Source organism: Poecile atricapillus, chromosome 11, assembly GCF_030490865.1.
Source record: "Poecile atricapillus isolate bPoeAtr1 chromosome 11, bPoeAtr1.hap1, whole genome shotgun sequence".
Classification (NCBI taxonomy): domain Eukaryota; kingdom Metazoa; phylum Chordata; class Aves; order Passeriformes; family Paridae; genus Poecile; species Poecile atricapillus.
In genome coordinates this window covers 13,886,508-13,909,103 of record NC_081259.1, presented here as the reverse complement: position 1 = coordinate 13,909,103, position 22,596 = coordinate 13,886,508, and the positions used below count along the sequence as shown (strand labels likewise).

Sequence of the window (22,596 nt, the reverse complement as noted above, 5' to 3'; positions counted from 1 at the left end):
AGGGGCTAGAGAGATGTCTGAGAGTGGCAGCTGATATGCATCAGGCAGCAACAAGTTCTGGCCAGTGGCTGACTCTGTGGCTGATACTTTCTATTCTCCTTCTAAAAGAGACTGTTGTATGCATTTGTAAGAGTGATTGTGCAAGCACAGTTATTTTATTACTCTGACATTTTCACTAAAATCAGCAGGACTATCCGCTTAACCTGCTAGGATCAGGCCTTGGTGCAAAAGGCTCGTTACTTTTATCCAAGGCACATTTGCTCATCAGACTAATATAATTCACTACATCATCTGCTGCAGTTCAATGAAGTTATAATGGATGACAATACAACATTTTATAGCAGTGAAGAGTTTCTCAAATTGTTTTTTACTGTCCTTTTAACATCTCCCACATAGATTTCTCAGTAAGAAATCTTCAAGAAAATGAAAAGTTTTGATTGAACACTGACATTTATGGACTTTTTATTGTAATTCCATCAATTAAGGATCATATTATTTTGAGTATAAATTTTATATCTTAAGATGTATTCAGGGATATGAAATTTACATCCAAAACTGCTTCAACATGAACGAACAGTTCTTTCCAAATGTATCAGAAGCAAGACCAATTTTTATGGAACTATTAAAAGTGCCAATAGTAAAACAGTAAATGAAATAAAAAGTTGTGACTTAAAAAATTAACAGATAACATAATTTTTTGTAATGGAGATTGCAGGTAAAGGTTGTATTTCTTGGAACAGGAGAGAAAGAACTAAGAAGTCGCTGTTGTTGCTTTCTTAATGGCAGTAATTTAAAAAAAAAAAAAAATCCTTGCTTTGTGCTGGGAAAGATTTATGTTGAGGATCAGCCTGAGAAATAAGTGAGGTATCAGCTTGACATCTTGAAAACAAAACACCAGGGCAATATTTTTCCATCTATCAACTTTTTTTTTTTCCTACAGTGGAACTTCCCCCTGCTGATGTTTGCATGGAAGATTGCTCCTGCTCTGTGCTGTGGCAATACAGTAGTTATTAAACCAGCAGAACAAACACCACTCAGTGCTCTCTACATGGGTGCCCTCATCAAGGAGGTAAGAGGAACTGAGGGGAGTGATGTCTGTCTCTCCTCATGGAGAGGGAACTACCAGCACATCCCTGCTGCAGCACATTCTCTAACAGTTCTCGTAAGTCATGCTTACCTTCATTCATTCATTCCTATTTTGACAGGCTGGCTTTCCACCAGGAGTTGTCAATATTTTGCCAGGATTTGGTCCAATTGTTGGTGCAGCCATAGCCTCTCATGTTGGCATTGATAAAATTGCTTTTACTGGATCCACTGAGGTAAGAGCATTCACACACTACTGTAAAACATGAATAAATACTTCAGTCCTCGTGCTACTTTTCTCACTGTCACTGAGTAAAAGAGCTACATCTAAATAGCAGCAGTCTGTGCTTCCCAGCTAAACTCATGTACCACAGGACTTCCCAAGCACAAACGGCTCCTTTCCTCCAGCCCCTGCTGTGCTCGGCACCTCAGCACAGGAGATATGCCTGGAAAAATATTACTGGGATTTCCTGTGGGCTTATGAGGATGTGAATCACATGCAAGTAGGCAGAACATCCCGTGTATATCATAGCACACATAAGTGCTGCTTTAACATCCATAATTTGTGTATCCTGCTGTACTTGGGGAAAAGGGAGAGGAAGGGAGCAAGTTGTGCAAACACACTCCAAATTTGATGCTGCATTCAAGTATATTGAGGATGAGGAGGAGACCTAAAAAGGAAGGAATGCAGGGAGAGAAGGAGATTGTCCAAGGTGTCAGTTCCCAAAATGATGGAAAGAAGCTGGCCAGAGGATAAAAGGAGTCAGTTGTCTCCTGGATGCCAAGATGTCTTGCTATGAGTCTATGCTGCAGTTGTTTGAGAGGAGGCTCACTCTGAAGATGCAGGCTGCAATCTACAGCAAGACTAACCCCCAAAACTCTCATCACATCTTGCTCTCAAATATGTGCCAAGCTGGCTGTTATCAGGGTTGGGGTGGGGATGACAGAGGTACTCCAGACTGAAGTCACAGGAGAAGGGGCCTTATCTCATCGTCTGAAGGCAGACAGAAAGGAATCTCTGTGGGAGTTTCAGGGCTGGTTATATTTAGAGAGTGCTAAACCCAGCCCTTTTCAATTCAAAATCTGACAAACTATTGTATGGAGGGAGCTAAACCCCAGGGATCCAGTCTCTCTTTGATATGTTTGACTCCCACTCGTGGCAGTGGAAGGCTTTATGCATCCTGGGGATACTGCTCTTCACAGTGAGGCAATTTGTTTTTTGATTTGTGTTGATAAGTTCACTGACCATGCAACCCTGCTAGATACGTGTGGGTATCTCCCTGGTGGGCCCAAGGATTGCAGAGACCAGCTCAGTTATTTCAAATAAATTATTCTGGTGGAATTATTCTGTAATTGAGTTTGCAAGTCACACACAAACCTAAATTACCAGTAAAATGTAGCTGCAGTCGTATGCCTAATTTGCACACACAGGTGTTTTGCAATTATTATACGCCTGCACATGATTTTTTAATGACAGCTTCAGATTCTAACATACACCGGTTACATTCTAAGTCAATAGCTATATTAGATTTCAGATTATTCTATGGAATTACTCTAGTCATTATGTCTCCTGTATCCAATTAAGATTAGCATCCTGGAATACTGAAAATTTTAATATGAGTTGATTACCCCCCATAAATTAAGTTGAAACAATTGTTTTCATAAAGATATGTGGTCTCTGTTTAAGATAAATATTCTATTATACAGGATGTTGCACTGTTTGGAAGAAGAAAAATACAGATGGGTTAGGTTTCAAAGTTGTCTCTTGTAGCCAAAATAAATTTTATTGTAGTTCCAGACAGCTTTAGTTTTAATAGGCGTTTAAACTCAAAAGCTGTGGGTTTTATACTAACTCAGTGCCTACCTTTAAAAGCCTTACTAATAGGAAGTGAAAAGCATTACAGAGATGAAAAAGCAATTCTCTAAGAACCTAAAGCAAGAACAGATGGATCGTTTTAATGCAGAGTTAGTGTAAACTATTCCATATTGTTTCTGATTTCCTGTAACACTGAATTCTTGTAACAGCAAGTCAACATTGTAACATTTTAAACACCATGTTCTGATATGAGCTGGACTACAGTCTCTGACTCCTCCAAAGCAGATTTCAATTTCTAGAGAAATAGTAATGGAAGCATTTTTTCTCTGTGGTACTTGTCTGAAGCATGTCAACTGTACACTCCAGTGATGGGGATTTCTAATAGCCATTAGGTGTATAAACACCACGTATTAACTCCATTCCATCCATGTACTAGCTAAGGCAGTTCATGATGGGCAAGTTAATGATAAAACCCATCAGTACAAATGCAAATATCTTCAAATTGAGATTCTGAAGCACAGTTTTTGTCAAGCTTTCACCATGAGGTCCTTTTATAGAAATTCTTTACCTTTGGAGTATACTTATAGCTAATGAAAACTCCCCATTTGCCTGTAAAAATCACAAAAATGGGCTATTATTATATTTTTCCTGCAGTATTCTTAAAAACAGGCTGCTCCTCCTACAAAAAAAAAAAAAAAATTGAATGATGCTAATGTGTTCCAATATTTATAGAACCCAATCCATAGAAATATGAGCAAAAAGGCCAAGTTCACAACCTTAACTCAATAAAACCTGACACAGCCACACCACAGAGCCCTCCAGCCTCGCACTTTATCTTGCAGCAGGACCAGTACCAGACGCTCACAGAAGAAGAGAGCATATGTAGAGTGATCCTTTCCTTGCTGCAGCCTCACAGCTTCTGACAATCAATGACTTACACACTTCCTGAGCCCGGAGGTGCACGTGGACACTTGTATCCCATGTGCCAGTGGCCTTGTCACCCATCCATTGGTCCAGCTCTTGACACTCCTGATGACTGAGAGGCCTCAAGCCTGTGCCCATGCAATGACAACACAGAAATAACTTTCAACTTCTGCTTCTGATTTCTAATTTACAGCTATCCAGTGTGCACTCTCTTCTCTGGATTTTAGATTCTCGGGCGCTCTGAATTTTTCTTAAGTACTGCTGTTTACTTTTCACACACCCCCTACAAAATAATGTGTGAAAAAGCATAAAGAGCTCTTTTTCTCTGGCGCCATTACTGTTTGATTTCACTTCTCTCCCATCTTTCCTGTTGCCCCTCCTTTTATGGGTTAGCTTGCACACATTAAAAGAATAGTCTGCCAACTCTTTCATGCCTCAGCCTATCTGCTTATGAAACACCCTCCCATGGATCATCTTCCTCTCCCAATCCCCTAGTAAATGTATCTCAAAACTCTTCCCTCCACAGCTCACTTGGAAGGGGAAGGGTTCTGCAAACTCCTGGCAGGCTATGGATTTCACTCTGACATCTGTCATGCTGAAAGAGATAAAATCATACTGAGTATGAAAGGCCATCTAAAATACTGTGCCTCCTTAGATTCCAGTAGCTTTCTTGGCTTCTCTGCCTGCTTCAGCTCACTCTTGAGCAGCCTGTTTGGTACAGGCATTTTAACCAAAATGTTTATTTTTACTGTATTGGTTTTAGTGAACCAGGGCTAATCCATGATCCTCCCTAATTACATCAATCTCCTCTCAGGCTTCACTGACACATTTTTTCCTCATCTTCCATGATCAGATGAAATTTAAACTGCCATAACCAAACTTTCTTCCAGCCAACATGACCATGTTAACAGTTGCTCCTATCCTTTTCCTACCTTTTCTTGAAAATCCATAATCAACTTACATATCTCATTACATCTTACTGAATTTCTCCTTTTCCCTTCTGGTCCCGAGCTGCAGGGTGAAACTCCCACTCCCTGGGAGCATGGGAGAGGTAAAGCTCAGCTGTGTCCCGTTACCCCCAATGCTTACTGCACATGCCTTTTCCTTTTACACTGCCCCTCTGTGCCTCAGCTTCTTCACTGTTCCACATATTCTTGTCTGAGTTCCTTTTAAAAAATTATTAGCAATGATTTAATTGCAACCAGTACTTTATGATTCCTGAGTTTAAGAACAGGTCCAAACTCAGGATGTCTGAGATTCCCATATTTCTGCTGTTGGGCTGCAGTGCTCAGAAGTACAGGAGATGTTCTACAAGTCTCTCCCCCAGTGAAATAACAGTGGGCTTTATGTATTTCCAAGACAAGTGCTGGTGAGGGGACAATTTCTACGCATACTGCAAGTGCAAAGAGTTTCTTCATATTACTTTCTTATTCTCTGAAAGAACTTTTGGTCGGTTAAAAAAGGTGAGAGGCCTTCAAATATCAGAGAACAGCAGCCATCAGAAGCAGGTTTACTCTTCATTTGCCTTTATTTCCATTCAAATCTGTGAGCTCAGATAAAGCTTTGCAAATACAGCCATTTTCCTGCTGTGAGCTGTCTGCCCAAGTCGCTCGTGCTCCATCTGAACTGGAACTGGTGTGGGGATGGTGTACCCATAAGCTCCTGGTACACAGGCAGTGGTTGAAGGCAGTATGTTTAAAATTAGAGATGATTATGAAGAGTAAGAAGTTAAAAATTTTTTAAAATGCAGATTTAAAGCCCTGCCTGGGATAAAAATTGTATTTTTATTGTTGCAGAAGTTTAATGAGTTCTAATAACTTCTGTTTAAAACCAAATGTGTAACCTCCAAATCAGACTGGCTTACAACTCTCTCCAGTTGTTAAATGCTCTCAAGATGAGAATTATAGATAGCACACAAAACATTTGAAGTTCTGGCCAACAAGAAATGTATCCTAAGTGGCTGGTTTCCACTTTGTTCAAACTACGACCCATTAAAATGCAGACAGATTTAAGATAGGATTCAGGTCTGTGTTCAGGCAGTTCTGTAGAGTAACCCAAATAAATATCCAACAAATTGGTTTGGATGCCTGTGTAAACAAAAGGTCTATAAACAACTGCAATAAACCCCAGCAAAAGAGTCTGCATTTTGCTTGGCAGAATGTTTTCTTTATGCACTTAGATTAACAAACCATGATCTCATCATTAGTCAACAAGATACTACAGAGATCATCAAAGCAAACTACGGGAGAGTTGAGATTGATTCATGCCAAACAAATGTTTGTAGCTAACAGCTGTATTACCACTGATTCTAATTTACTCAGCAGGATTCTCCTTTCATTTCCAAAGTGAGATGAATGTCCCAAAGCATGATGTAGACAGAATGTCTTCCTACTGCACAGGCAATGAGTTGTGTGAGCTCTCCTGGATCACACAATCTCTTGCTGATTTTAGGCTTCATGAAGAATTGCAACCTGGCATTTTCTACTTTAGCAATAAGAATCCTAAAGGTGATTGACATATTCTGCAAAGTCTGTGAGCTTATGGTGCCACACACGTGCCCTGTGTAAGGATTTAGGGAGGCTACATTAGCATTCATTCCTGCTCCTGCGGAATCTTTTGGATCCCATCTAGGACAGCTTGTGCCTCCTGAATGAGAAGAAGTTGTTTTCCTTTTCCTTCCTTTGTGTCTTTGGTAGCATTTAGGAAGCTGTCCCTGGGTAACTGTTTTGCCTCTGCCTACAAAAGATGCACTTCAAAAGGAATCACCTTCTTAAACCCAGTACAAATAAGATGGTGTATCAGTCCTATCAACTTTAGCAGGAGTTTAGCCACAGACTTCCATGGGGCCAAGATTTAACCTATGGAACAAATGAGCCATTTATAGCTTAGGAGTGTCTCCAGGAATTTGTGTTTGGGATTGCCTTTTCACTTGTGCTGCACTATTCAGTATGCTCTTTCCAGGGCTGCTCCTCACATAGTCAAATAAAGCTGCTCCTCTTTGTGCCACTATATCATATTTGGTTGTCCTTATGGGACACAACCTGAACATGCCAGGAGGCTCTAAAATGTTTGTTGGAAAGATTTTGCATATAATCTGGAATTCGTAAAAAATAAGGCAGATGGAGTGAGCAGTAGCATGGGTTTGAGGGTTTTGCCAAAACAATGACATCCAGTGTCTCAATAGCTGGAGAGAGAGAACTGTACTTCAGAAAACACTGTAAATTTCTGCCTAGCCACACCATCTCCACAAAACTTAATCAATCTCTTGTAACTTAAACCACTTACTGTTCTTCAGATATTCTCTCAATATCCCAAGAAAGGTATAGAGGGTATTAGTTAAAATGCCTAACTAACTGATGATGTGTATCTCCTCTGTCAAATACTGCACTGTTCATGGAATCTTGTAATCCATACATCTCCCTGTGCAGTTCTTCCCTTCACTGTCTTGTCTGTGACAGTGTCAAGAAAATGACCAGCTGTTCAGCTAGACTGCAGTTCCCCTGTATTCAGGGAATGATTTACTGTTTATCTGTGAGCAAAGGAAGTTCAGAGCAAAAGAGAACTCAGGCATTCTGAATGACAGAGCTGAAGAGGAAGTACCACAAACCTTGAAGGTTTGCTTTTGATTCATGAGACTTTGAGCGCTTTAACAGTAACAGGCAAACCCACCTGTACCCTTCAGAAATACAGAGTTCTGTCTGAAAACTGAAAATTAAGAGAACAAGAAAGGCAACGAATGTTTTTTAATTTCTGCACTAAGCTGAAAATGCAACTGCTTAAGTCTCCTCTTGAAAGAGACATTAAACTTCCATATAGAGAAATCATAAATAAACAACAATCAAATGTTTTAGATCATGATACATTCTCACTGCCCAATGTCACACCACTGACAGTCCAGAAACAGACCCTTCCAGGACGATCATTCAAATAGCTTTGTTGCACAGGGGTGCCTCAAACTACTTTTTAAATCTTTGTTGTTGTTGGTCTGCATAACAAATTGTTTTCTTTGAGATGGACCAAATTACATCTGCCTCACCCTCCGTGCAGCTTACGAGGTTCTGGTACTTCACAAGCTATCCGGGGATACTCCTGATATCAATCTTGAAGCCTATTCAAAACAAGGATGGGGAGTCAGGGCTTTCTCTGCCAACATTCCTGCTGAATAATCACACAGCTCCATTATCTGTGGGGGAGTCCTCTCTTCCAGCGCTGCCTCTCCGGGCTGTGCTGCCTGTTGGGAGCTCAGGGATAGAGCTGAGAGACACCGCGGGAAGCGTGTCCTGAAAGGCCGTGCAGATTGCACCATCACTTATCCCTTTCATGCTGTCTTTCTCCATAAAGAGAGGGTCAGTCACAAAAGGCCGCCTTTGTCACTAAATAACCACGGTGCTGGTGCCTTCCCTAAGACTTTGCTCAACTTGTAAGTGCACAGGGCACAACGGGAGCACAGTGAACAAAAATGCTGAGCAGCATGAGCCCCACCATCCTGAGGTCTACACTGATCTCTAACAGGAAAGACACAGTGAAACCTTCTAATAAGTTTTCACTTGGAAACTTGACGACAACAACTTTCCTGTATTAAAAATACCTCAGACTACACTTTTCCAAATTTACACCACTGTCTTAAAGCCCTTTGGATTTGAATATTTGCCATATACACTATACTTGGACTTGCATACTTGTCAATCACTTGTTTGCGTGGAATCCTTTCGAAATCTTTACTTACATGTACAAGAATGTTTTGACATTAAAGTAGAATGGAAGGCAGAGAGATGAGGGCTGGACACGTTGCTCTGGCTTTCTTGGTCTGTCCTGCTCTTTGAGAATTTTTGAGGGGAAATAGCTGGTTTTTGTTCTTTGAGAGAGGGAGGTTTAAGGCAGTGAGGGTGTGAATGGCATTGGCTGGCACGGGCTATAAACACAGAACTCTGGTTTCCAGTGTACATTTTCAGCACAGTTTGAGAGGCTGGAATTTCCAGATGACGTGCTCGATGTATGTGGTGGGGGTGGAAGGCAAAAAGGATCCCTTTTTTTCAGGTTCACTTCTGGCTGTCAGTCAAACATAGCAATAAAATCAGCTCCAATTAAGGGGATATGCAAGGAATTTCATGATAATGTCAACACTCCATTCCATCAATACAGGGGTAAAGAAAAAAAGCTTTTTCTTTTTTTTTTTTTTAAAGAAAAAACCTCAGTCACACTCCACTGTGGTATCACCAGATAAACAGTTAATCACAAAGGTACATGAAGTGGTTCACAATTCCTTCATTATCCTGTGGAGTTTTTCCTTTGTTTTTTTTTCTTTGGGGGCCCTGGTTTCTGTTTCATTTGCTTTCTGATTACTCCAGTGCTGACTTAACTTTCTCTAGCAGACTGCCTTTAATTCTCTAAGAGGTTCAGCTTCTCATCCATTAACCCCTTGCTGCAGGGAATCTCACTCACATAACCTTAGAAATAGAAAACAGATAGAGAGACCAGAGTACTACATGGGGAAAAAAGCCCAGCTCTGGATTCACTCCCATTTCACTTCATCTCTTTCTGTGTGACATTAAAACATATCCCAGTTAAAATAAAGCACTAACCAAGTTTCTTAAGCTTCTCAATATTCTATAGGTACTTTTAATCCTGTGTTTTACCAAGTAGGAGACTAAATCTACCCATGATTACTTCCTTAGCTGCAAAGCGGTCACAGTTACACTGCAACTGTACAAAAGCTGATCTATTTTAGATTTGTTGATCCAGGGAGAGGAATTTCCTGGGAGCACAGCTGCCCCTCCAACTGTACTGATGTGGAAGCACATCAGATCTGTAGCTGTCAGATTGCTACTCCATTTAATCTACTCTCATGTTCATTGGTGAATCTGCAATTTGTGGCTGCTGCAGCTGACCCCACAATCTACAAAGACATTTTAGAGGTGATTTTGACCTCCTCAACCCATATCAAGATTATCTGTGGTGCAGCTGTGGGTCAGGACTGGGATGGTGCTTTTGTAACTTCTTGCCTACTTGGTATTCTGCTCTGTGCTGTTAATCCTGCAGAGGAGGAGGATGACTTCATCAGTATTTGATGTATTAAGCCTTGTGAACATGTCAGTGGTTTGGATGGAAGTAATTGTAGTTACATCCATTTCAAATTTCTAATTCAGCCCTCCTAAAATGCCCGAAAAGAAAGCCCCAATCCATTTTAGCATAGCTGCATAGGGGTGAATGCTACACAAACTTAGTGCTGTGCCTTATCCCCTCTCAATTTCCAGGGGGAAAAAAAAAAATTTAAAAAAGGGAAGTTGTCCACTACTGATGAGAATATGTTTGGAACGAAGAACCTGCTGGATTATTTAAAGCTCTGCTCTACTGATAGCCAACCCTGGCTGTTAAAATGAACTGTATGACTACATTCCCTGTAAAATGTGTCTCCATTTCCTTTCAGGTTGGGAAGCTGATCCAAGAAGCAGCTGGAAGGAGTAATTTGAAGAGAGTTACACTGGAGCTGGGTGGGAAAAGCCCAAACATTATTTTCGCAGATGCTGATTGTAAGTCAGCACTTCCATATTTTTGCTAAAAACATATCTGCATGATGTCTTTTTCTTTTTTTTTTTTTGTTTTATAAACTAATATTAGGGCACATCTTTCATATAAGGTGAAGTGAAGCAATACAGCTGTATCTAATGATACTTTTCAATCTTACAGAAGCAACCTAAGGTGTGCTATCTTTTATAAAATACAACTTTTGAACCTACAAAATTCATAGTCAACAAGAGAGCAGAAGAAACGTTATAACCAAGCATATAGATATGGTGTTTTTCACAGTTAGTCCCACACACATTTGCCATCCTATGCTCTGCAGCAAGGTGATTTAGTGCTTTAAAACTGGAAATTCTGTGATTTTTTTGGTTCAAAGCAATTATAAAAAGGGAGGACTTTTTTGTATACTTGACTTGCTAATCTAGTCAGTGCAGTCTTCCTTTGTTAAGTAGCTGTAAAGGGAGATTATTCCATTTTTAAAATTTTCACAACTGAAGAATTGTGTATTGAAATATCCTCACTACCACTGTCAGCAGGGAGCTGAAAATTTTGGCAGATGTATGATGTTGTGCAGCTGAGATTTCTGGCACCTGAGAAGGCACAGGACAGCTGTTTAGGATAGGATGTAAACACAAACTAAAAGTTTCTGCTTAAATGATCAGCAACGAAATAGTTACAATGCTGATATCTAAATTGACAGCAGAAGGTTTTGAGGTTAACACCCCGTTAAGATGAATGAGATGGTTCACACCTCGCTCTGAGCTCTTGTTTCAGGCTGGGTGCAGGCACCCTGTACTCAATGCCCTTTCTGAGAACTTTGCAACCCCAATAAATAGATACATAAGGATTTGGTCTTCTCATTTAAAAGGGGTAAGTGAATAGAATAATTTTGAATAGCATGAATTACAAGAGATGGTTACAATCCTGTATCCATTTTCAAAACTTACTAATACCTGAAAAACTATGGAAAGCTTGTCAACTTCCAGCAGCATTTCTTATGTAGAAATGCTTTACGAAGTCGAGGATTGAAATTTCAGCCACAGACATCCTGGTAAGCTAAAAAAGCTCTTGTCAGCTGGAGCCAGACACAGATATTCCAGCCTTCTACCCAGTTACTCATCTCCACCTCCCACCAGATATCACCATACCTCAAATGTCCCTCACCTGCTAACTCAGACTTCAGCACCTAAACATTTCTTAGTAGAGTGACTTGTGCCAGGCCTGTGTTATGACCTTCCACGGGGGAAGGACAACTGCTCTCTGGTCTTCCCACAATTACAACCTCCAGCACTTGGCCTAAGATTTAAACTTCAAAGCTCTGATTATTTAAAACCAGCAATTGGCTCACCGTTCCAAAGGAGTTGTTTGTTCTGCTTGAGGAACACTGTGTGCCAGAAGTTAGCAGAAAGCATGATAAAACTGTTGAAGGTTTAGTGCACCAAAAAACCAGAGGAGAATGGTTAGAGCTCCTCATGGTGAAAAACTGTTAACAATAGAGGAAGAAACATTAGTTAATCACAGCTATCCACCAGTGCTTTCAATCTCCATGGAGCTGCCAGGGAAAATTTGAATGGGGTCCAGGGAACAACCCATGTAATTTTTCTGAAGACCACACTGAGGGCATAAAAAGACATTTCTGTTAGGCAGAGTTGTCTAGAATGTGCTGAAAATAAAGCACTGTTGCTTTGTTTAGTCCATGAAAGATTATACTTAAAGCAATGTTCCAAAGTGCTACAACTGGTAACAGAGGTATTACAGTGCTGTAGGGCATCACTGTTTAGGGATAAATTCATTATTCTTGTCTAGTCAGTTACTACACCCAAAGTAAGAATGTGGCCTTGAATGTTTAAATATGATTGGATCCTCTCTCCTGCTTGGACAGAATGTGTTAGTTGTACCTCCAGGGAAGTTAGAGTAGAAATCAAGGGTTGATTGTTCTATAACAGACTTACAATTTTAATGCCTTACCCAGTCATCTGCATGGGCCAAGAGGAAATTTCTATGTTGCAGAAAAGGAATCTGGCTTTTTGGGAAGGACGGGTCTTGCCATTATCAAAGTCAAATTTTCCCATGTATTTGGTTTGCTGTAATTCTCACATATGAAGTATTAAACCCAGTGCCAACTTGGGATCACAGACAAATTTTCCTCTCCAAATTTTCCTACAGTGACCCAGTCAGATGTATTTATGTGAGGACATCCCACTTCTGAGGTTCCCTTAAGGGTTTTGCTTGGTAAATGACATGTTGCTGGATATAAGACAGCGGTGAAGTTGTTCTTGCATACCTTACTCCTATTGACTGCTAAATCACTGTCTTAGCTTTCCCAGTGGGAATCATCCTCATTTCTGACCTGACTCAACTATGGGATGTCTTGATTTAATTTTATTTAACCAAATCCTACTGCTGAAGTTTGGGGAATGTGGCACTATGTAATACACACAGCACTGATGCAAAGGCAGATTTGCCCACAGTGTTGCAGTGCAACATGTGCTGTCTTGCTTTTCAGTGGACTATGCTGTGGAACAAGCTCACCAAGGAGTCTTCTTCAATCAAGGTCAGTGCTGCACTGCAGGCTCACGGATTTACGTGGAAGAATCAATCTATGAAGAGTTTGTCAGAAGGAGTGTAGAACGTGCAAAGAGGAGAGTTGTGGGGAGTCCTTTTGACCCAACTACAGAACAAGGTCCACAGGTAAAGGAGCAGGGCTTTGGCTCTACAGCCCAGGAGGTGCCTGGAAGTATTTAAACTCCACTAAGGCAGAGGTCAGTCAGTGCACACTCATTCAAGGTCCAGGGTAGCTGATACTACCAATATAGTATATATATATACATATACATATATACATATATGCACAGTACATGCTTTCAAGATTAAAGTTCTAAAAGAGTAGATAAGCTGTGCAGCTCTGAGGCATTTCTTGTTAAATAAAAAAATCTCAATTTAAATATCGATGTTTGCCTCCCAGTTTTAAGACCAAGATTTGGATCTTCAGCCCCCAAAATAGAGCTGTAAATTGTGAGAAGCTCTTAAAAGCCTCTATGAGCACTTCAGCATCAAGAACTGTCTTCAACCATACCTATGCTTGGAGATCCAAGAATTCTAAGCAGAAGACAGGCATAATCAGAAATAAATCTTTAAAAAATGTTCCTGTCACTAATAACCAGCTGGGCTTATAACATTTTCAGGAATTTTGTCTGGTACAAAAACTAATGATCTGCTTTTTTTCTGCTTGTAAACTAGATTGTTTAGCAAGAGTGTGGGCTAAACCACAAACATAAGGTGACACATCTTAAGAAGTCTGAGCCCAAAGTTACAGGCAGCACCTGCTTGTAGATCTTCAGCATCTGCAGCTCAAAGAGCAGTGATGGAAGCAGGAACTGACTCACTGGAACATGACTTGTCTAAAAACACCTATTTGGACTCAGTTGTCAAGTACATGGTCTGCACACCAAACAGCTTTTTCTCTCTTTCAGATTGATAAAAAACAATACAACAAGATCTTGGAACTGATTCAAAGTGGCATCACTGAAGGAGCAAAACTTGAATGTGGGGGAAAGGGGCTGGGAAGAAAGGGATTCTTCATTGAACCTACGGTGTTTTCCAATGTAACAGATGACATGCGGATTGCCAAGGAGGAGGTAGTCATGTGTGGGCAAAATCCTTTTAAAATGTCCTAAATATTACTTTTTTTAAATTTTGTTTAATTCCTAAGACAAAAGCTTCAGAGGGAAAATTGTTTAATTATATTTAAAAAAATAAAATAAAATTCAGAACTCCTTATGCACATAGCAAGTTACATCAGCTGGGTAAGGAAGCTCAATTTTTGTCACTTGACTGTAAGGTGTCAGATATCAAGGAGGAGATATGGGTAGCATGGACAAATTCCCCTGAGACACCTGCTTTGTGAAATTCATGCAGTTTTACAGACAGATATTATCACTAGTTATCACTAAATTTTGCTGTGGGAAATTTTAAACAGTATACTAGGAGAGAGAAGATAATTAAGAAAGCAGAACAAAACAAGAATAAAATGTCTATGAGGGGGATAGTTTATTAATTATTATTCTTTGTTGCAGATTTTTGGGCCTGTTCAAGAAATACTGAGATTTAAAACCATGGATGAAGTTATAGAGAGAGCCAACAATTCTGATTTTGGGCTGGTAGCTGCTGTCTTTACAAATGACATAAACAAGGCCCTGACAGTCTCCTCAGCAATGCAGGCTGGGACGGTCTGGTAAGTAGAATTATCCCACTCCCACTCTTGAAGATAAAGAGTTTGACTCACTATTATCATTCCACTTCAATTTTGCACCCTTTGTTAAGAATATTTATGCAGCCCATGCTAGTGGTGGATCACTGGCCAAGCCATGGAACAGCAGTGGGGAGGTGCTGCTCACTGCTGGAGCTGGAAAGCACCTGGCTTCCCTGGAGCACTGCAGCCACTGAGCGGCTTTACTGAAAACAAACAGGATAAACCATCCGTTCTGGGGAGCACAGGGATCCCGGGAGCTTTCACTAAAGGCACAGAGGATTGTGCACTTTCTACAACACTAGGGAACTGAGAGGACACCTCCTCTCCAGTCTTTAGGGATAGGGAATGCCAGCTCTAGAGTTTAGTAGCTTGCAATTTAGTATGTCAAACCTGACTAAAGTAAAGAGCTGCATGAAATTAGGGAGAAAAAGGGCAAACTCAAATCTAACAGCTCTATGTTATAAACTGGCACTGAGGTTTGGCAGCAGATTAACAGCTCATTACTGAAGATGTGTCCAAGGGTATGGTGGTCTCCTCTGGCCCCCACAGGTCAAATCCAATTCTCCTTAGGAGTAAGAAGCAGACTGTTGTTTTTGTAGCATAAATCCCTCATTTCTTTTCAACATGAAACAAGTCTGTTATTACTAAGGGGTATAGAGTGTCCTTAGCTCCACAAGTTTCAGTCTCTCTCTGAGTTATCCAAAGGTCTCTCTGGCAGTGCAGCTGGATTTAATGCCTCTTCCTGTTACAGGATAAATTGCTACAATGCCTTAAATGCCCAAAGTCCTTTTGGAGGATTCAAAATGTCTGGCAATGGGAGAGAGATGTAAGTACTGCTGTTTTCTAAATGGTTTTCAACTCCACAACTTAATAAACATTAGAGAATGTTTCCATGCAAATTAAGATCCAGAAATATTCCAACCTGAGAATCAGGGCATAATATAAAGTGAAATAAGGTGACATTTAATCATCATTGCCAGTTCTAAATGCAATTGATTTGCATGGTAAGACCATGTTTTTATTTTTGGGTTTTTTTTTTTAATGTTGCAAATTAACTTATCAGAATTTTCTTCTTCTGAAAGGAACTGAAAATTTCTGTGTATTTTTCTGAACTTGTAATCTGTGTTTTCTTGAAGGTTTTTTAGCCATATTAAGCATGACTTTTCAGAAAGATTCTCTTTGGTGCTGCTGAGTGCTTGCTGGCTGGTTTGGTGTACTTGTTTCAGAGTTGTTCTGCTATGTATTGTGCCTCTCTTTGTAGTTTTTCCTTTCCTTTCTTCAGTTTTCACTGTATATATTAATACAGATACATTAGAATTTTACAAAAAATTTATCAGCTAGCAGATTTTTAAACAATGAAATCAGGCAAAGAGAAGGAAACAAATGTGTTAACATCCCTTTGAAAAAAACCACTTGCCATTATAAAGATTTCTGTCTTTCTTATTCCATTTAGCGCTAAGTGTCAAATATTTTGAAATGGAGCTCCACACTCAAATATTGTCCCATGTACCAGATTTAAAGTCTTACCAGTTTCTCAGTCTCATTACAATCACAAGGAAGTTTGGCAATTGCATCAGTCCCAGATTGGTTACATACCAAGGATTCAATTAATTTCTGTGCAGGAGGTATGTGTACCAGATATGTCTCACCTAAGTTTTCAAAATAGCTTATGGCTAATGGTAAACTCAGCAGTAAAAATAAAGTAAGGTCAAACTCTTTAAAACTTTAAATATGTTGAAGTATACAGCTTGATCTATAAAATAAGCTCTATGTAGACTGAAGTATTTTCCCTTGTTAGGGAGTATTTGAATAACACATTCATGCTATTCACATTCATGAGTTATGAGGTGATCTCACACTGGCATAAATATGTCAGGTCATCTAACTCTTATCATTGTGAAAATATTCTGAAACTACTAAGCTCGATAGAGCACATGAGTAACTTGACACCCAGGGGTGACCCCACTGACTCCAGGGAGGTTCAACTGTGCAAGCAAAATATTCACGTATCAATGCTGCAGAGTTCTTAAAAGGGGGGAAACCCAGGCAGCACCCCAGCTCTCATGGAAAAATCTGTGGTAATTGCACACTTGATTCCCACTACAGCTTTGAAAGTATTCATCATAAACAATAAATGTTTGGAATGGCAATAATCTCCATCTCACAAAGATGCCTGAAAACCTACCTATGAATAATTATTCTACTCCTTCAGATCCTCTTTGATCAGATACCACCTTCTAATTCACCTCCTCCACCCTGCATTAATACCTGCATACTTTTTATTAAAATGCCACTTTCCTAGATTCTTGTTTTTAAGGGATAAATGTTGAGTTGGGCAGTTAAAAAAATAAAAGCTGTTTATACATTACTGTGTCATTACTAAGGTGACACTGTGTTACAGACAGACCATAACTGGGCCACTGTGCTTCCTCTGCCAGCACTGCATTATCTGGGACTTGTTTTGGTCCTGCATTTAAATTCACAGGTTTTCATCACACATGGGCAAAAATCAACCCAAAGTTCAGAACTGTTATACTCATTTTACACTCCCACAAAATGTAGCAGAATATGTGCATCCCAGTAGAGAACCAGAACTCATGTACACAATACAGGTGATTTCTGATTACATTAAGATTACTTAAAATATTCTTCTGTCCTTGAAGAGGTCTAGAAGTCATGGTTTTGTTTTGTTTTTTTTCATTCATGTTTCTTTAAAGCTTCTTATCACTATGTGGGAGATGTAAAATTTAACTCATGTAACTAAAAATTTGGTGGCTCACCCCAGATAGCCACACGTGGCCATTTTATATTAGAGCTCCCCAAAATTCTGGCCTCTGTCCAAATGTCTTCAAGGGAAGGAAGTGCCATTTTACTTCAGAATTCTCCTTTAATGTCATAGGAATTATTATTATCTGGATAGCTCTGAGATACAGCAATGCACACCTGTATTCCAAAAAACAAGTGGAAGCAGGAGAATGGCTTGGAGTTGTAATTCCCATATTTTTTTTCCTCCTGGACTGAGGGAGGGAAGAGAATATATAATATTTCTTCTTAAAAAGCATTTTGTTCCCCTTCCCTCATACCTACACAACCAAGGGACATCACCATGCAAATTTGACACATGGACTCCTTCCTCTTCACAGACACAACCTTTATTCTCACTCTGATACCAAACTGCCGTCCCAGAAGACCCAGAGTGGCCATAGAATAGGATAATTTTGTACTAGTCTGTGGGGACAATCGAGCCCTTGAACTGAACACACACTGACTCTTCTGCTCTGAATATCTGGCACAACCCATCTTCCTATTTAGCAAGTGCAGCTTTTTAACTTTTGAAAAATATTTGCCTTAGAATTCATCACAATTGTCCTTTTTCAAACTATTGACCAGAAAACAAATGTGTAAGGCCCTGAAGCTGTGAGCTGAAGAAACAAACAATAAATGTCTCTAATTTTGTTTGGCAGTCCAAGATGAAAGATCAAGTGGCATTTGGAATGTACATAAAATCACTCGCTGCTGTCAGCTGGGTTGTCTATTGGCTTGCAAAAATGTGTCTAATGGGTGTCTGGAGCTACAAAGCAGCCCTGCTGAATCCAGAAACTTCCACACAGACACATACTAGCATTAGTTATTGGGCTTCAGGCAGCTCCTGGTGACAGCTTCCACTGAGCCCTAAGGGAATACTTCTGATAAAGAGCTAAAGTTTTTGGTCATTCTTTGGAGACAAATCCACCACTTTCAACTGAAAGCTGGGGGTGGTGTGGTCCAGATCAATGGGAGCCTTTCACATGCACAAAAGTCTTCACTAACATTTGCTTGCAGGTACATAGACTCTGGTAAATCTTAAAACTGCCTACAGAATAATCAGTCTGCTGTATCCATTAAATACTGACCATTGTATCACATATAAGGCTTACCAAGCCAGCAGGCACATCTGCATTCAAAACTGCAGATGAAGTGACATGGGCTGGTAAATACTGATACTTCTGCACAATTGAACTTTCCAAGGAAGGTTACAGGAGTTTCACCCCAGTGTTGTATTTTGTGTAAAATCTGCAGTGTAGAATACAAAATGAGTTATGCAACAGTGGGGGCCTACAGAAGGGTTTAATTGCCTTAAACAGTGGCCTCTCACTCCATTCTGAAACCCTCATTAGAAGGTGGTTCTGAGGAATTCTTCTGAAATATTCTTTATGGTTCAGTTGGCATTTAGTTCTGCACAGGAGAATCCAGAGAGGAGGCAGTGTCAAATAAACATTCTAACATCATATATATGCCAGCATGTTCTACATTTTAATATAAGTAATAGAGCAATACTGTGTGCATCTTAGGGGTGGGGATAAAAATTCAACCAATAAACAAATGTCTATAAGACCTCCTGCAAAAAATCCTCATTGAGTTAATAAGGAAAAGGTATTCTACTTCCAGACTTGGACTGTACCTGTTTTGAGGTGGGGACAGTGTTTGCTTTACCTACACAGCATCTGGAAGACATAACTTTACTAATGACATAAAGAGACTTCTCCATTACTCAAAATAGGCACAGGAAAATGGAAATAGCTGTCCTTCAGAGAAGACCAGTGCAAGTCCCATGAAGCCATGCCAACATCCACTCTAAACCTCAGCAGAGGGGCCAAAGAGATGAGCCAGGCTGAAGCTGACTAAAACAAAATGTTAACAGCATTCAGAAACACCCACTTTTTAAACATAATCTATGCAAAGCAGAATGTGTCCCCCTCAGAGCCATGTGTCAGATGACTGGGACCTAGTGGGTGCCTGGTCTCTAGCAGTATGGAGGTGCAGGGCCAGGACAAAACAAGGAATTCTACAGGGAATCAAAGAAGGGAATCTGAGCAAGCTGAACCCTCTTCCACATTATGTGCAAATGGTGATTTCTAGGGAGTTTTGCTAGGGAGAAAAGATCAGCACATCAGAAATGAAGTTAATCTTTACCCACAGTTGTGAGTAGTTCATTTTCATTGTGCTTAGTGTGGATCTTCCCTTTCTCAAGCGCAATATAAACAGTAATTTCACTGGCCAGTGGAGTAGGTCTTGGTGTTTGGACATTTTCAAGGTCTAGAAAAGACAGAGGATATCAATTCATTCCCAAAAGCTCCATCAACAGACAGTGAGTATTTCTGTGTTTAATGTTCTGTGTCTCCTTATCAAATTCTGAAGCCATCCATTGTTCTTCTGACCTAAACTGAACTGCAATTTTGGGTTATATCTTAACTTTATCAAGAAATCTCTTTGCAGATTTTTGCTTGATAAACAATACCTGGTATAAGCTGATGATGCAATTTGTTCTTTAGGGGTGAATGTGGATTGAGAGAATATTCTGAAGTTAAAACTGTGACAATAAAGATCCCTCAGAAGAACTCCTAAAACGACAAAGGACCGTGTTGTGCAGAAGAGCACATGATGCCACCTTCTCTATTCCTTATGGAGACCAGCACTCAGGAATAAAAAGTGTTACACAATATTTAAGAAATTAAGTTGCAACATATATACTGGGCACATAACTGCATACGTAATGCAAACCAACTCTGCATGTTTTCATGAAACTCTCCTGAGAATCGTTACATCTTTTTAAAACAAATTATAATGAGATAAAATTGCTACTGGGCATCATTTAATAACGGTTCCAGCTATAAAACTGTTAAATGCAAATGCATGCACACACACATTTATCTCTTCCTTAAATAAACAAAGTAAGTCTTACTGCTTTCAGGCTGCCTTCTCAAACAGACCTGCCTTGTACTGACATTGTAGTTTCAATCAGGGCTCTACAAGCCAGATTTCACCCAAAACACTAGCAGTGAACAACACAAACAAGTGTCATTGATGTTCTTAAAAAATAAAAGATTCTGAATGGTAATGGCCCCAAACCTGGCATAGTGGCAACTTTCCAATTAGCACGCCCACAGAAAGAGGTCAGACTGGGGAGGGAATCAATCTGCTGCATGGCCAATGAAAGCCAAATACTTATCAGCGAGATTTGGCTTTCAGGGCTCACAACAATTCGGATTTCAAAGCTTATTTTCATAATTACTTTATGTCTTGCTATAAGCAAAAAGTCCTCCTTCATTTCCAGGAACTTGAAGGGATTTACCTGCCTGCCAAAAGAGCAAGGCCAGACAGGGTGGGTGGGTGTTAACGAGAACAGGAACAGATTCCAAGGCTTCACAGAATACTTTAGCTTTCACTGCTTGTCTAGTTTTGTTGTTGTTGATGTTGTTGTTACTGTTGTTGCTTTCACCTTGTTGTTTTTTTTTTTTAAAAACAAATATATGCACGCACAGGCTCCATTTATTTGTCTGCTATTAAAGTGTCTGTGATTACACTGGGAATCATTAAGAACTTGTTACAGCTTTTACTAAATGATGTCTTGCCATCCTCACCATGCTTGTGCACCTCAGGTGACGTTAGTGGCTGGTACTGAGCTTTCAATTATTTGGTTTCTTTTGGTCCAGGACAAAAATATGAGCAAGCCCTTTCAGAAGTGAGGTGTTTAAAGCCTGTCACATTATTACCTGCTGCCTACAGAGACTCTTCAAATCTATTAGTACAAACTAAACACTATCTCTCTCTTTTTTCAGAGCTTATCAATTCCCCAGTTGTTTTTTTTTTAAAGAGGCATTTTATGTTTTAACTTAGAATTAAGAAAATCTATTTTAGAAGTACAGTAAATCATCCACACAGTGTAGCTACACGATCTGGGGTGTAAGGACAGAATTACAGCCTCAGGTGTAAGTTTTTCTAGCTACAGTCTATACTATGAACTGTTGAAAAGTCCAGCCCTGATCAGAAACTTAATTTTGCATGTTCCTAACTTCCTCTAGTCTCTGAGGAATTCCTCTTAGATTTGAAGTTGTATTTGTCCTTCAACATACTGCTGGCTCAGGACAAGAGTCTCCAGCACTTTGTAGTGTGGTGGCCCTCAATATTTTGTTACTCATGTCAAACTGTGTATGTGTTTTTAAGCAATACTTTACATACATTATGGTTATTCAGAACTGATAGTACATTCACAGACATGGAGATAAATCAAAGTATTCCTGAGTTGTTAAATTCAAATGCCATATACTTCTACTGTAGTGTATATCAGAGTGAAGAAAAACAAAATACAGCAAGTAAGAGATTAGTTATCTTTTAAACTGCAATGTAAGATGTGAAAAAGGAGATTTTACTTCTTTTCTCCTATTTACTTAAAAAAGAAACTTCCTGTGCTTACAGCATTTACGCCATGTACTCTTTTGTATTCTTTTTGTGTATTTTGTATGTCTGTGCTTTATTCCCAATACATTCAGGTAAATAATATAGAGTTGCCATTTTTTTCAACCCTGTCACTGCAGCTCCATTTGATGTACATGGATTTGTGAAATCCTTTTTTAGATGTACCATCTGCATGGATCCAACAAAACATTTTTCCAGTCCCTGCAGCTTTTTGTTACAGTTTTTAATCATGTATATAGTTATATGTTATTAAAAAAGTAAAAGGATATTTTCTATGAAGTTTTTTCCATTAAAAAGGTTTAGAGAAAGACTTTAGACTGTGAGACTCCTTTATTATTGACAGAGCTATAAAAATATTAAAAAAAATATTTTCTTAGCAAAAGATCTGCTCTCACAGTAGCTTTATTTTCATTTGCAAAAGTGAATGATGTAAAAGGCCAATTACATTTTATGGAATATTATTGCAGCTGTATGAAAACACTTGTGAATTGCAGATCTAGGTCATAGTCAAAGTCCATCCTCACCCTTATGGTCATAAAGTTTAGCTATTGGGGCAGGTCTGAAATCATCAAAACCAGTGGGGTGCCCTTGCAAACTGCTGCATCACAGCTTGATTTTTGGATAATGTTTTAAAAAATAATGATGCCTTTTCTTCCTCTAGTAGACATTTCAGAGAGATTATTAAATTAACACTCAGACCTTTTATGGAGAGATAGTCTACTTTGATATCAAAATGCTAAAATGGGACAAGGACGGACTGAAT

General features: G+C 39.5%; 1 protein-coding gene across 2 annotated transcripts in view; it reads left to right on the top strand.

The window, feature by feature from the left end:
- ALDH1A2 (aldehyde dehydrogenase 1 family member A2) overlaps window positions 1-20,873 on the top strand; it is a 66,608-nt gene extending 45,735 nt beyond the window's left edge. For both annotated transcript variants that reach the window (XM_058846537.1, XM_058846536.1), the window contains 8 exons: window positions 941-1,069; window positions 1,206-1,319; window positions 10,251-10,353; window positions 12,852-13,036; window positions 13,819-13,983; window positions 14,422-14,579; window positions 15,349-15,423; window positions 19,910-20,873. In XM_058846537.1, the coding sequence (XP_058702520.1) occupies window positions 941-1,069; window positions 1,206-1,319; window positions 10,251-10,353; window positions 12,852-13,036; window positions 13,819-13,983; window positions 14,422-14,579; window positions 15,349-15,423; window positions 19,910-19,982 (1,002 nt within the window). In that variant the 3' untranslated portion in view covers window positions 19,983-20,873. The remainder of the gene's footprint in view (window positions 1-940; window positions 1,070-1,205; window positions 1,320-10,250; window positions 10,354-12,851; window positions 13,037-13,818; window positions 13,984-14,421; window positions 14,580-15,348; window positions 15,424-19,909) is intronic.
- The last annotated feature ends 1,723 nt before the right edge of the window (window positions 20,874-22,596 follow it).